Source organism: Symphalangus syndactylus, chromosome 6 (genome assembly GCF_028878055.3).
Source record: "Symphalangus syndactylus isolate Jambi chromosome 6, NHGRI_mSymSyn1-v2.1_pri, whole genome shotgun sequence".
In the NCBI taxonomy this organism is placed as follows: domain Eukaryota; kingdom Metazoa; phylum Chordata; class Mammalia; order Primates; family Hylobatidae; genus Symphalangus; species Symphalangus syndactylus.
In genome coordinates this window covers 106,401,591-106,417,850 of record NC_072428.2, presented here as the reverse complement: position 1 = coordinate 106,417,850, position 16,260 = coordinate 106,401,591, and the positions used below count along the sequence as shown (strand labels likewise).

General features: G+C 38.3%; 1 protein-coding gene across 1 annotated transcript in view; it reads right to left on the bottom strand.

Annotated features, from left to right (window-relative positions):
• TES (testin LIM domain protein) overlaps positions 1–16,260 on the bottom strand; it is a 49,382-nt gene that overhangs the window by 10,717 nt on the left and 22,405 nt on the right. The window contains exon 2 of the mRNA XM_055283756.2: positions 13,854–13,939. Within this exon, the coding sequence (XP_055139731.1) occupies positions 13,854–13,939 (86 nt within the window). The remainder of the gene's footprint in view (positions 1–13,853; positions 13,940–16,260) is intronic.

The window sequence follows — 16,260 nt, the reverse complement described above, 5'->3', positions numbered from 1 at the left end:
ACTTATAAGTGGGAGCTAAATATTGAGTACACATGGACACAAAGATGGGACTAATAGACACTGGGGACTATTAGAGTGGGGAGGGTGAGAGGGAGAACCGTTTGAAAAGCTAACTCAGGTACTATGGTCACTACCTGGGTGATGGGATCATTTGTACCCCAAGCCTCAGTAACATGCAATTTACCCATGTAAAACACCTGCACTGCACATGTACATTCTGAACCTAAAATGGAAGTTGAAAAAAAGAGGAAAGCAGCAGAATTATCAGTCACGAATAATGTATTTTTGGAAATTACTGAATTAAGTTTTGTGATTTAGATGGTACCATAACGTTTCAACGGAATTTTCTAAGTATTTTAACAAATTCAGTGTGTTTTGACAACCAAACGTGCATCTGCATTTCTGATATGATAATGAGAAGCAATTATTCATTTGATTTTTATCAAAACCAACCAAGATTTTTTCAATGAATTCACTGAAAGAAGTGGTGATGGCCCCAATAAATAGACATCTTCAATTGTACCATTAAAAAAAAAAAAAAAAAAAAAGACTGTGATTAAAAAGTGCACACTTAAAGGGACATGTCTAAGTGTAACCCCATCCGATATTCCTTATGCTGTCACCAAATAGTGAATAAATAATAAAAAGAAATGAATTAAATAAAACCACAAAAATTGTATGTGTTTCCTTATTTTATTTAAGCAAGAGGCTTTGTATTTTATTGCATGTTAACATTTTATAGCCATTATCCAAGGTTTCTTGTTTGTTTGTTTTTTTAGTGAGAGATAGGGAAACTTTTCCCGTCAAAGACTATAATCCTAGATTTAGGTTTACAGCCTTTCTCATTTTTTTCTCAATTTCTTTTGCCCTCCATTTCCTTCTCTTTGTTTTTCCTTTCTCTTTCCTTCCCTTATTTTATTTCTTCAAACACTTATTGCCACCTACCATGTGCTCTCTGCCATCATGGTATTTCTTACAGTTCAAGGACAATGTTCTCTTCTTCACTCTGGTCTGGCACACAGACATTCATTCATTCATGCAACATACACGAGTGCCCATGTGCCAAGCAATGTACTTAACACTAGGACATAGTGCTAAAAAAAAAAAAAAAAAATGGTGGGCCTAGTCTCTGATTTCTAGAACTTACTCTCTGGTGGGAGACAGACATTAAATAATCACACACACACACACACACACACACACACACAGAAAATTTCATTTGTGATAGGAAAGTAAAGTATAGGGTCCCTTGAGAGGGTGTAATTTTGACTTCAAGCTCATGAAGAAGGGACTCCATAAGAAGATGACATTTAGATTGAGATCTGGACGATGTATGAAACATAGGTGTAAATTGTGTATGTGGGTGTGTATCTGGGGAGGAGAAAAGGAAGGAAAAGAAAAGTCTCTAGTATTGGGTATAAAGAGGAATACCTGCAGTGGTCCTGAATTAGGAAAGAAATTGTCCCCTTAGGTGTCATAACCAGGGGAGGTTGGTACGACTGTAGGAAGATGAGTCAATGGGAGGGTGACAAGACTGGAGAGGTAGGCATGAAGTCATCCAGAGGCTCATAGAACACATTAAGGAATTTGGGCTTCATCATAAGAGCAATCAGGAGGCAGCAAAGGCTTTTTGGTAATGGAATAAAATGATCAGATCTGTAGTTTTAAATATCACAATATCTGCCATGTGGTAAATGGACTGGGGTGAAACATAACTGGCAATAGGGAGACAAGTTAACATGTTAATTATGCATCCAGTTTGCAATGGCATGGTTCTACATAACAGGATACTGCCACTACTTCACAAATGGAATTTACATCTTGGAGGGTTATTGTTGTGGTCCACGTAAAATATGTTATGGCTTGGATTAGAGTATTCAACAGTGGAGAAGAAAAGAAAGGAGGAAATTTGAGGTCTCCTTGAACAAAAAGCTGACTAAACTTTGTGGTTTATTTGGACATAGTGACGGTAAAGGCAAGGCTCAGTGATATGGTTTGGCTGTGACTCCACCCAAATCTCATCTTGAATCGTAGTTCCCATAATCCCCATGTGTCGTGGGAGAGATGTGGTAGGAGGTAATTGAATCATGAGGGCTGTTACCCTCATGCTATTCTCATGATAGTGAGTGAGTTCTCTTGAGAGCTGATGGTTTTATAAGGGACTTTTTCCCCTTTTGCTCGGCAATTCTCCTTGCTGCCACAATGTAAAGAACATGTTTGCTTCCACAATGTAAAGAACATGTTTGCTTCCCGTTCCACCATGTTTGTAAGCTTCCTGAGGCCTCCTCAGCCATGCTGAACTGTGAGTCAATTAAATCTCTTTCCTTTATAAATTACTCAGTCTCAGGTATGTCTTTATTAGCAGCATGAGAATAGACTAATAAATATAGTAAATTGGTACTTTAAAGAGTGCGGTGCTGCCATAAGGATACCTGAAAATGTGGAAGCGATTTTGGAACTGGGTAATAGGTAGAGGTTAGAACAGTCTGGAGGGCTAAGAAGACAGGTTGATGTGAGAAAGTTTGGAAATTCCTAGAGACTTGGAGGGCTCAGGAGACAGGAAGACGTGGGAAAGTTTGGAACTTCCTAGAGACATGTTGAATGAGTTCTACCAAAATGCTGATAGTGATATGGACAATGAAGTCCAGGCTGAGGTGGTCTCAGATAGAGATGAGGAACTTGTTGGGAACTGGTGTAAAGGCCACTCTGGCTATTCAAAGACACTGGTGGCATTTTGCCGCTGCCCTAGAATCTGTAGGCAGGGGCAAAACTTTGAACTTGAGAGAGGTGATTTAGGTTATCTGGTGGAAGAAATTTTTAAGCAGCAAAGCATTCAAGAGGTGACAGAGGATAAAAGTTTGAAAACTTTGCAGCCTGACAATGCAATACAAAAGAAAAAGCTACTTTCTGGGGAGGGATTCAAGCCCGCTGCAGAAATTTGTATAAGTAACAAGGTGCCCAGATGTTAATCACCAAGACAGTGGAGAAAATGTCTCCAGGGCATGTCAGAGAGCTTCACAGCAGCCCCTCCCATCACAGGTCTGGAGGCCTAGGAGGGAAAAATGCTGTCGTGGACCAGGCCCAGGGATCCCTTGCTCTGTGCAGCCTTGGGACATGCCACCCTGCATCCCAGCTTCTTCAGCTCCAGAGGTGGCTAAAAGGGGACAAGGTATAGCTTGGGCCATTGCTTCAGAGGGTGCAAGCCCCAAGCCTTGGCAGCTTCCATATGGTGTTGGTCCTGCAGGTACGCAGAAGACAACAATTGATGTTTGGGAACCTCTGCCTAGATTTCAGGGGATGTATGCAAATGCCTGAATGTCCAAGCAGAAGTTTATTGCAGGGACAGAGCCCTCATGGAGAACCACTGCTAGGGTAGTGTGGAAGGGAAATGTGGGGTTGGAGCCCCCACACAGAGTCCCCACAAGGGCACTGCCTAGTGGAGCTGTGAGAAGAGGGCCACCATCCTCCAGATCTCAGAATGGTAGATCCAAGGACAGCCACAGGCACTCAGTGCCAGACAATGAAAGCAGCTGGGAGTGAGACTGTACCCTGCAAAGCCACAGGGGCAGAGCTGCCCAAGGCCATGGGAGCCCACCTTTTTTGCATTAGCACACTCTGGATGTGAGACATGAAGTCAAAGGACATTTTGGAATTTTAAGGTTTAATGACTGCCCTATTGGATTTTGATCTCCCATAGGGCCTACAGCCCCTTTCTTTTGGCCAATTTCTCCCATTTGGAATGGCTGTATTTACCCAATGCCTGTACCCTCATTGTATCTAGGAAGTAACTAACTTGCTTTCAATTTTACTGGCTCACAGGCAGAAGGGACTTGCCTTGTCTCAGATGAGACTTTGGACTTGGACTTTTGAGTTAATGCTGGAATGAGTTAAGACTTTGGGGGACTGTTGGAAGGGCATGATTGTGTTTTGAAATGTGAGGACATGAGATTTGGGAGGGGCCGGGGCAGAATGATATGGGTTGGCTGTGTCCCCACCCAAATCTCATCTTCAATTGTATTTCCCATAATCCCCACGTGTTGTGGGAGGGACATGGTGGGAGGTAACTTAATCATGGGGGCTGTTACCCTCATGCTGTTCTGGTGATGGTGAGTGAGTTCTCATGAGATCTAATGGTTTTGTAAGGGGCTTTTCTCCCTTTTGCTAGGCACTTCTTGCTGCCACCATGTGAAGAAGGATGTGTTTGCTTCCTCTTTTGCCATGATTTTAAGTTTCCTGAGGACTTCCTAGCCATGCTGAACTGTGAGTCAATTAAACCTCTTTCCTTTATAAATTACCCAGTCTTATGTATGTCTTTATTAGCAGCACTGAGAGCAGACTAATACACTCAGTCTCTCGAAAAATAAAACCAAGTTTCTGGGATGAGTAAATTAGTAGAAGGAATATAATTTATTAAGATAGTACATTCAAAAGATGAACAGTTTTGCAGTATGGAGTGGGGAAGGTTGATGGAAGTCTCCGAAATGAAACCACTGATAAATTTGATATGCCTGTGAGACAAGGTAAAGATATTACAGAGTGTAGGATATATAACTCTCATGTTAAAAACTGTAGCCTGGTAGGAAATATAAATTTGGTCAGGGAACAATATATAATGAATATGAGTTAAAGAGATCACCTGTGCCTCTTGGCAAAAATGTAGAGGGAAAAAGTAAGGACTCAAGAAAGAGTCTAGTAGAGGAAAAAAAAGCTGGAAAAGGTGACAGAGAAAAACAGAGGAGTAGGAAGTGGTGTTGAAAATTTAAGCTGGAACCAATATACAAGGCAACGACAGCATAAAATTAAGAGTGGCGATCTGAGTGTTGTAAAACACATTCTAAAGATACTTACATTGTTTAGTCTATATAAACATAGATTAACATTAGATACAATTAGGTTAAGAATGCATGTTGAGATAACTAGATAACTAAATAAAAAATTTATAGTTTAAAACACTCAAATTAGAAAAAAGGAAAAAATAAAGTACTAAGTGTTCAGCTCAGGAAGTTAGGAAAAAAGGCATAATAAGCCTGAAGTAAAAGGAAGGAAAATAAAGAGAATAGCAGAAACTAGTAAAGGGAAATAGAAACTATTCTAGAAAGAGTTCCTGGAGGGTGAGGCATGGGGGGAACAAACCCAGACACTCAGCATAGATCATACTTACTGCATTAGTTTTAAGATGTGAAGCAAGAAAGCAACTTTGCTATAACCAATTCTAATCACATTGTTCTGAAGGTACTAATCAGAGCAGTGTGAAAAGAAATGTTACAAGAATTCATCAGAAAGAAAAAAACTAAACTGTTGCTATTCACAGATGCTATGACCACAGAGAAATGCATGTATTAATTAGCATTAAGAAGAATTTACTAAGTTTTCTAAACTTAATATAAATCATGGAATTTATCTACATCAGAAACAGAAAAAATAACTAAAAACCCAATGTATCTCATTGCCAAATAATACATTATTAATTATAGATTTTAGTTTGTTCTATTCTGAATTTTCTTAAAATACTTTTCAGTATGCAAACTGAAAATATTAGATTTGACTTGTATATTCCGAGAGACAGACAGAGAGAGAGAGAGACAGACAGAGATAGGTGGTGAAGAGGCAAATTGCTCTCCTTGTGCACACTAGTCAGAAATCTTTATTTGGTAAGAATTTTTTGAAGAATTTGCATATGCTAGTTCAGCTATAAAAGAATCTTTCTAACATCTGGTTATCCCGTACTCCCATCTAGTGGAAAGCAAGTTATCCTACTACAGCATGTTCTTTACTTTTACTCTTTGGTTAACAAAAACAATGTAATTATTTATAAAACTATCACACTGTTTTTGGATCAAGTTTAAAATTATACCTTCCTGGGGGGGGGGGAAGGTGGAGTGGGAATTTAGTTCTTAATATAGCTAAGTAGATCCTTATATGGCTGTGAGCTACAGCATGCATCCCAATAATTAGCAAAGTGGTATCTTAAAGGATCGAGGCCGTATAATAAATACTGGACTTTGAAAATTTTTACAGTCTAAGTTCTACACCAGTACAACATGAATACCACAAAATAAGAAGGGTCAGATTTTAGAATCTGAAAGATAAAAAATAAAAGATACAAGTGAAATAAAGCCTGATGGTTTCTGAAGCATGAATAAACTATGGTGAGCTGTGGCTTGGTTACAAAAGTTGTATTTACTGTGAAAGTGTTAAATATGAAGAGTTAAATTTACTAATTATAGAAGAACCAGCTCTGTATTTTTTTAAATTATTATTTGTCTTGACAATTAGGAGAATTCACAATCTCAGGAAGCCTCTGCTTTTCTACCAATGCCTCTGCTTTTCTACCAAAAGCCTCTGCTTTTCTACCCAACATACCTTTATTTATAAGTAAGTAAAATCAGGTTAAAACAACACACCAATAACGCTAGTGGTGAGAAAAAAGAAATACCTAAGAAGTCATACTATGCCATATAATTTTCAGTTTCCTAAGTAGAGAAAACCTATGATTGATTCATTATAATTTTAAAAATCATGACTATATTAAAAGCCTCATCTGCATCCTCCGATGTGGTGAATTGTGGTGACAGAGTCCTTGGTAGGAATGTGACCCAAGAAGGGTGGGATGGCTCTTCAACTAGAGCTGTCATCACTAAAACAGCTGGGATGACCACATCCCTTCCAGAAGCCTTACACTGGAGCTCCATTTCTACAAGAAGAGCCAGCTACAAACCACTCTGCAAGAAAACATACTATAAAATCAGCACCAGGTGCCAGGAGCTATCTATTGTGGAAATCTGTGTTATTACCACTTACCTAGTTTTAGGTTTTAAAAATGTTTTTCTTAGAGTTCTAATCTACAGTGTTTTATATTTGAATCTCCCACATTTAAACTAAAAAATTTTATTTTTAGAAATACCTATAAAAACTTTCAAAGTCATTTGGAAGCAATCCAATACATTTATTAAGAGAAAAACCTTGTTGTGGAATTGGAGAAGAAAAGGATGCCACTGTGATCTTATTATCCAAGAGTGGCCTGAGAATAAGTGGGATGTTTATCACATCTCAAATTTCAGCCTAAACTAACCCAGATTCTACCCTAAAGAAAATGAAGAACTTTAAAAACGTGGTTTTATACAAACCTAAAACAAAAACACAAACAGGTATGGGTGAGCACAATACCCATGGTGCAAGGGGCTGTTTGCACGGTGTGTGGATTATCTTTCATCAGATGATCCATAAGTAACTTTTGATGATATATATAGATTTAAACAGCTTGTTTATTTGTGCTATACTGAGTTGATAGTTTTAAGAGAGTACATAAATCAGTTGCCATATTTAACACAGTTTTCAAATCTCTAAATTTTCTGAACTGTCCTATTGAGCAGTTCTCTCTCCAGATTCTCCATAGGATGTTAAGAAAAGTTCTATGGGGAAAAAAAAGGGAACGGGATTCAGAATTAAAAGTCTTTTTCATGATTCTTTTAAAAAGATGCAAAGGTGGACTGGCAGATTGGGAAGCTCTAAGGTGTGGCAATGGAGGAGGGTTATTTGTATTAAAAAGTTGTTTGTACAAAAAGAGTTTAGTACCATTAACACATATATATGCAAACATTAATATGTATGACAAATCAAAATTGTACACTCAAAACTTTACATTACAACTTAAGAGTTCTAGAGTTAAATCTAACTGGTGGAGGAAAGGGAGGAGCGAGGGGGAGGGAAGGAGAGAGAGAGAGAGAGAGAAAGAGCGAGCCTGGGGGAACGAATGCAAGAACAAAACTACCAAAAGTATTGCTTCAGACAAATAAACATATTTACATTTTCAAGCTGAAAGCAATCAAGAAACTATCCTTTACTCTCCCAAAAGAAATTTTTTTTGTATCACTATTTGTAAAACTTACTATTTTTCCAAGGCAAGCAGTAGAAAGTAGAGTGCTTTGACATGCTGCCAGCATTCACGGTGATTTAAAAGCATGGCCATGGCATTGCTACAAACCATAATTTAAAAGGGTTGGAAGCTGCCCTTTTGTAACAGGGATATACATATATGGATTTAAGTGTGGGCCTCTGTGACAGAATTCAACACAAGTATTAATCCATTTATGGTAGGGAATTTTTAGTTTTCACTCAGCTCTAAATCAATCAGAAATTCTGAACAGATGTATGTTATAATCAAGTAATGCATTTTTAATAAAATGCAACTGTTTTATTAGGAGACTTTAACAAAGGTAAGGCAAAACAATAATTCTGTTACTTAATATGATAAATGACATGGTTGCAATTATATTAACTATACCTTCAATGTGAAATAACTGGCTATAAACTGGAAACCTTGGGTCTGTGTCATACATTTCAATAAACACTCTTTATATATTACTTGAAAGCATGACCAGCAGATAGTGTTTCTTATTGGGTTGTTATTAGGCTTCCTGAACCTTTTATTTTCCTCTACTATTGCAATCATGGGCACACTGAAAAAGGAGAGAGCTCACAGTAAAAGTACACCTTTGTCCGCAAGGATGTCTGTATCACAACAATCACACTTCAGAGGCGACAGCCTGGTGCAGTTCAAAGTTCACTGGCCCTGAGAGTAAAAAATGTGCATTCTAATATCTACTCTGCCATGGAGAAAGGTTTTGGCAAACTCTGAGTTCAAATTCAGCTCTGCCATCTATAAGCCATAACTTTGGTAAGTTATTTAACTTTCCTAAGTCTTTGATTTCTCATACATAATAAAATAAATATTAGGAGGATTAGGTACAATCAGGTACATAAAGTGACGTGGTAAGCAGAATGTTAACATGGCCCCTATGACTTCTGTCCCCTGGTGTTACTTTCATGATTATGTTACTTTTATATGGCAAATGGGAGATTTTCCAGGCGTGCCTACTCTAATCATGTGAGCCCTTAAAAAGCAATGAATTTTCTCTGGCTCACAGCACAAGAGGAAGTTGGAGGCATGTGAGGTGCAGGAAGGATTCTAAGCAGTGTTGCTGGCTTTGAAAATGGAAGGCATTGTACCTCAATGAATGTGACTGGCTTCTAGAAGCTGAGAGTAGCCAGCCCCCAGCTGACAGCCAACAAGGAAACAGGGACCTTGGTTCTCCAACCACAGAAAATGAATTCTACCAACAAGAATGAGCTTGAAAGCAGATTCTTCCCTCGCACTTAAAGGTGAGAACTTAGCCTGGCCAACACCTTCATTTCAACTTTTTGGGATGCTAAGCATAGACAGCTAAGCCAGCTCCCCTACCCCAGACTTCTAACCTGAAAAATAAATAATGGATGTTGGTTGGGCACGGTGGCTCATGTCTGTAATCCCAGCACTTTGGGAGGCTGAGGCAGGTGGATCAGCTGAGGTCAGGGGTTTGAGACCAGCCTGGCCAACATGGTGAAATCCCGTCTCTACTAAAAATACAAAAAATTAGCTGGGCGTGGTGGCGGGCGCCTGTAATCCCAGATACTTGGGAGGCAGGCAGGAGAATCACTTGAACCTAGCAGGCAGAGGTTGCAGTGAGCTGAGATCGCACCATTGCACTCCAGCCTGGGCAACAAGGGTGAAATCCCGTCTCAAAAATCATAATAATAGGCCAGGCGCGGTGGCTCACGCCTGTAATCCCAGCACTTTGGGAGGCCGAGGTGGGCGGATCACGAGGTCAGAAGATCAAGACCATCCTGGCTAACACGGTGAAACCCTGTCTCTACTAAAAAAAAAATAGAAAAAAATTAGCCAGGCATGGTGGCGGGCACCTGTAGTCCCAGCTACTCTGGAGGCTGAGGCAGGACAATGGCGTGAACCCAGGAGGCGGAGCTTGCAGTGAGCCAAGATCACGCCACTGCACTCCAGCCTGGGTGACAGAGCGAGACTCCGCCTCAAAAAAAAAATTATAATAATAATGATGGATGTTGAGTTAATTAATAGTTGTTGCTTTAACTTGCAAAGTTTGTAGTAATTTGTTATGCAGCAGTAGAAAATTATTGCAAGTGCTTACTGGTGTGTGATACATAGAAATCATTCACAAATTATATTATTAATAACTCATGGGCTCAAACAAGTCATTTTAACTTCCTTTGGTTTTAGTTCTTTGACCTGTAAAATGAGGTTCGACTAGTTAAATTACAAGTTCCACTCTAAATTCCTAATAATCAATTTTTAGTCTCCTGCAACTATGGTGATACACCTTAATCCGGCATCTTCCATTCACCTCTCCAGATTCATTCTCCAAGCCTCAGTACTCTGTGCTATTTCCCAGAAGGCTGACCCTTAAGGACTACACCTGTGGGCTCCCTTGTCATTGGCAATGGGACAATGGGAGGTGCCAGCAGAAAATAAGAGTGATGAAGAATGAGGTCTGGGTATTTATCTCCTGGCTTTCTGTAAGTATACAAGGTGATAAAAAGGAAAATGATTCCTAACAACTTGGGGGTATGTGGAAGCAGGGGAAGGGGGTGCTGTGGGCTGAACTGTGTTTCCTCAAAGTCATATGCTGAAGCTCAAATCCCTAATGTAACTGTATTTGGAGCAGGGGCTTTTAGGAAGTAAAGTTAAAAGATGTCACAAGGTGAAGGTCATAATCCATTGGAATAGGTGACCTTATAAGAAAAGGGAGAGAGATCTCTTTCTCTCCAGACACACACACACACACACACACACACACACCCAAGGAAAGGCCATGTGAGCACATGGTGAGAAGGCAGCCGTCTGTAAGCCAGGAAGAGAGACCTCACCAGAACTCAACCATGTTGGCACCTGATCTCGAACTTTCCAGCCTCTAGAACTGGAAGAAAGTACATTTCTGTTTAAACTACCAGGTCCGTGATATTTTGTTACGGCAGCCTGAAGACATACATGGGCAGGGAAGACTTCTCAGAGGTATTTCTTGAGCTGAGACTTTTTGTTTCCTAGTGGTGGGAGGTAGGGTTTTCCAGGCAGAGAACACCATGCAATAAGGCACAAAATTTCAGGGAATGGTATGTATCAAGCACTTGGATCATAGGATGCTTGGAAGGGAAGTGGAAGAGGCTGGAAAAGCAAGCAGAGGCCAGATGTTAGGGTTTAACGTCAAAGGCCAAGAAATTTGCCTAAAAGAAGTCCAGTGGGAAACTACTGAGGGTTCTTAAGTCATCTGAAGTATGTAATAGTATCCATGTTCAAAAGACCATTCTTGTGATTGTGTGAGAGGCCAGACTAATAAAGAGGTAGAGAATAATTTAACTCTGATTTTTGAAATGTGCCCGATGGAGCCCTCAGGGTCCTAAGTCAAGGATCACCATGAAGCTGGTGGAGGAGGCTAAGTGGGCAGGTTCATGGGATCCCATGTCTACCTCACCCACATAAGTTCTGTGGCCCTAGACTAGACCTGGAATCTTTGTTACACTCAGGACAACTAATCTAGAATATTTTACTTCAAAGACTGTAGTGAAAGAGGCTACATATGGAGGTCAAAGGCACCTGCTTCAGCTCTTTTAGCTATGGTGAAAAAGTCAGGGAATTATCAAGAATTCTGAGAGAAATGTGACTGGACCCATGCCAAGAAGATGTCAGAACTGCTAAGAAATACCAATGGGGTGGACTGTTATCAACCCCAGCTGAATGACAGGCCATATGCAAAGCCCTAGACTATTATGGCTCTTAGATTTTCAGACTACACCCAGTTGATTAAATGAGTCTGTGTGATAAATTGAAATGTAAAAAAAAGGTTATTTTCATGCCATGGAGATCTGCTCTTGTCGGATATATTTTCATCTGAAAATATCGATTAAAATGATTAACATAGACTAACAAAAATGACTATAACTTGCTTCAGAGAAAAGAAAGATGGTATCTCTTAGGCATGAGCTTTAAAATCTCATGAGCAGTTTTTGGCAATTGCATAGCAGAACTAAAAAGAATGCAGGTTAAGTATCTCTTACCCATAATGCTTCACAAGTAAAATAAAACAGAAGTGTATCAGATTTCAAATTTTTTTTAAAATTTTGGAATATTTGCATAAACAATGAGATATCTTGGGGATAGGGCACAAGTTTAAACATAAAATTAATTTCTGTTTCATATACAGCTTATGTACATAGCCTGATGGTAATTTTATATATATTTTAAATAATTTTGTACAAGACACAAAGGTTTGAATGCATTTTGAATGCAACCTGTCACACGGTCAGGTATGTGAAATTTTCCACTTGTGGCATCATGTTGACACTCAAGAAGTTTTGGTTTTGGAGCATTTTGGATTTTGGATTTTATGTATTATAAGATTGTAAGGTAAAAACTATGCCCAGGAGAGGGCAGTGCAGCCTTCTGTAAAGTTAACTGATAGGCGCAATAGAAAATAATGTGAACATTAAGAGCAGAGATGTTCTAATCCATGAAAACTATTTTGTGTTAAGTCACTTTACCTTTTTAAAACATGAGAGACATACTGCCTCACTTCTACGTCCCTTGAAGAGACAGCACAAGGGAGAGCTGTTTAAGTCTTGTAAAAAAAAAAATTTCTGGAAAACTTCAGCTCCCTAAAACTGAAGAATTGTATCGGTTCTAGCAGGTTTCTACTGACTTTCCTGTTTTAAACAATTATCTTTGTTTCTGAAAACTGATTCAATAAACTAGTTTTTAAAAGAGCTTAATGTCTAAAATGTTGTTTATATTCTCCTTTAATTTACACTGTACACATCTCCAAGAGCTGATGAAAGTATTTATTCTAAAAGGTTTCCTGTGGAAATCTGTAGTACAGAAGTGGTTCTCAAATGAGAGTCATCCTAACAAGGTAGCTGACATCCTAAAACTGTATAGTTATCTGTATTTTTTTTTCCTGCTAATTCTAACCTTGAGCAGACTTGTGAATTACCATTATGGACTTGACAGTCATTCATAAGCACAGGTTTCAAATACTGATTTTAGATTTATATTATATGCAGTAGTACTTTCAAAACAACCTAAAGATAAGATCTATATAAAATTCACATTTTTGACCCACTAACATTTGTCTTGTGTATATATACGCTTCATTCAAACCAAGACACTACAGTTAATTTTTTTCTTAAAAAAATTCAAGTGTTTCATTGTTTTTCACTGGTAACTTTACAGCTGAAAATTTTAAAGAGACCTAAATTCAACTTCATTTCCTGATAACTAACACATACATGCTCAATTCAGTATTCATATTTGTTTACTGAAAATGTAGAGATGAGACGTGAAGTTACCAATTTTTAAGAAGAGAATAATTAAATTATTAAACAGGGCCAGGCGTGGTGGCTCACACCTGTAATCCCGGCACTTTGAGAGGTTGAGGTGGGCTGATCACTTGAGGTGAGGAGTTTGAGACAGCCCTGCCAACATGGCGAAACCCTGTCTCTACGAAGAATACAAAAAAGAAAAATTAGCCAGGTGTCGTGGCACAAGCCTGTAATCTCAGCTATTCAGGAGGCTAAGGCAAGAGAATCGCTTGAACCAGGAAGCGGAGGTTGCAGTGAGCTGAGATCACACCACTGCACTCCAGTCTAGGTGACAGAATGAGACTTCGTCTCAAAAAAAAAGTAATAAATAAATAAATTAAACAGTCGTGGAAGATTATCACAAACTTATTTACCACCAGAAAGATATATTCCGTATTTCAGGCTCCAAGGAAATCTTAAAGACAGCAAGCAAATCCAACAACTCTAAATATAGTTATTATGGTCCAATTCACTAAGTCAAACTTAATGACAGTAAGACAGAACACTTTATGTTGTATTCATTTCTCAGAAAAGACAATAACAGGTCTGCAACTTAGCAACCATGCTAGGGAACTCGAAGATATCTCCACTGTCTGAGGAAGTATTGCAAAAAGTATAAATTACTAATGTGGTTGCAGTTTTCAAAACAATACCTCCAGAAGTGTAGTTCGAATCCTTCACATTTTTCTTTGCATTTTAAACATGGGGCTCCAAATCCTTGCTCGTGACCTAAGCCCATCTGTTAAAAAGAAAACATCATGAATCTATTATTAGATTCTTTACAAATCTAAAAATTCAATAAATTGCACTTTTAATTCCACTTACTACTTGTGTTGATATAACTTTCAAACAAATCTTATGTTTAGTCAATGATGATACCCAGGTATGTACATGGCAGTTCCAAGTACATACATAACATTTTATATTCTGATTGCTTTTTATCATGAAAAGAAAAGCATCAGAATATAACCATATAGAAAACTACAAATATTGCAAATAACAAAAAGTCATGAATTTATTTATGTCTTTGGCCACTACTTGCCCCGTAGTACAGCCCCGTAGCACAATAGGTACAACACTCAGAAAACTATAGCTTAAAAAGCAAGTCTCATCCTGAATAACATATTTTGCACCAAACAAGGAATTAAAGATTTTAGGAATTACAACTGAAATATTTTTATTATGATAAATATTATTATTATAGCTACAATATACACTTATTGAATGCCAGTGCTATGGCTTTAACATCTGTGCTCCTCCAAAATTCATGTTGCAACTTAATTCCCAATATACCAATATTAAGAAGCTGGGCCTTTATGAAATGCTTAGGCAGTTAGAAATGAGGGCTCCACCCTCATTGATGGGATTAGCCCCTGAGGGAGTGAGTTTCTCTCTTCCATCTCTTCTGAACCTTCCTCCATGTGAAGATGCAGCAACAAGGTGCCATTTGGAAGCAGGAAGCAAGCCCACACTAGACACTGAGTCTTCCAGTGCCTTGATCTTGAACTTCCCAGCCTCCAGAACTTGAGAAATAAATTTCTATTATTTATAAATTACCCAGTCTAAGGTATTTTGTTATGGCAGCAGGAATAGACTTAGACATGAGGAATAGAGGTAAGTACTTTACTTATATCTCATTAAAATCTTACAGAACTATATAAAATGCTTACAAAGTAGGCAATATTATTTGGCATTTTTGAAATGTTTTTGCTGAAACTCAGACTATGGAACTTGCTTAAGATCAAAGTGTTAATAAATGGTAGAGATTTGAGTTCACGTCTTTCTGACTCCAAGGCCTGTGCGCTCCTGCCTGAAGTTGTAGGGAGGCAAGGAGTGGAGAGCTGTATTATCACCCTTGCTACAGCAAACCATCGTTTCTTCTTTACCATATTAAACAATAGTCTTTGAGAACTTGCTGAGACATGGCCTAATAAGTGGAAGGAGTGGGGTGCAGATGGCAGGAGGACACAAGATTGTAATTAAGCTCTTTTACCCAACTACTGATATTAGAAAAAAAAGAGTAGCCAGCCTTACATCAGTACAGTGGCAAACCATCAGTAATCAGATTATTCCGTGTTTTAAATATCACATCAGTGACCATGAGGAATTAGTTACTGGTTAGTGCCTAGAGTAGCAGTTCAAGCTGGACAAGTAATAGATATTTTTCAATGGCCCTCTTTTGTAACTTTACCAAGTTGTGTTTGTCACTATGCAATCAAAACCACATTGTAACTGGTTCCTTGAAAGATGAGTCTGACATGTCCTGAAGTTTAAGTGAAGCCTTTCCTTTTGTTCTAAAGAAAATGACCACATCCTTTTTCCATAATTAAGGCCATATTCAAACCCAGGTGGTCCACCCAGCTGCTTAAGAAAACCCACATTACTTTTAAGTTAGACCATATAAAGTATACGCTCTAAAGAATAAACACCTGTCCAGCATTAGCTAAGCTTTATCATCTTTGCCATGTCCATATTACCAATTTTCAAAAGAAATGAAAGTCTTTAAATTGTATATTTAGTGTCAACACTAAGCTTTTTTTTAAAGCAATTGTTTCCTTGTCACTGATGATCACAGTTCACACAGTATGGAAATAATGTAGGTTAAACAAAAGACAGAGGGAGACTTTTCTGGTCTTGTGTAAGAAGCATAGTTACATGTTTTCTCCATTACAATATCCATAGTAAAATGAAAAGCAAATCCAAAAAAGTGTATTCTTTTTCAGGCCCTTTCTAATTTTCCATTACAGAAGAGTTAGTTCTGAATGTGCCTGGAGTATGGATATGATTCATACTATGTTCATGCATCTCCTGCTAAATAAACTCTAATCCCAAATGAAAATTTTGATTACATTATTAAGGCTTAATCACATAGCTTAGCTTAAATCAGAGGCTTTTAAACTCTCTTTTATGTAATTCACAACATGGAATAAATTTTACCTCATGACAAAGAACTTGCATATACACATACAAACTTACATGTGTGTATAAAATCCTGATATTTGTGGACAGATAATATCTAGAAATATGCTTCTGCCTCTAAATTAAGTGGCCACTTAAATT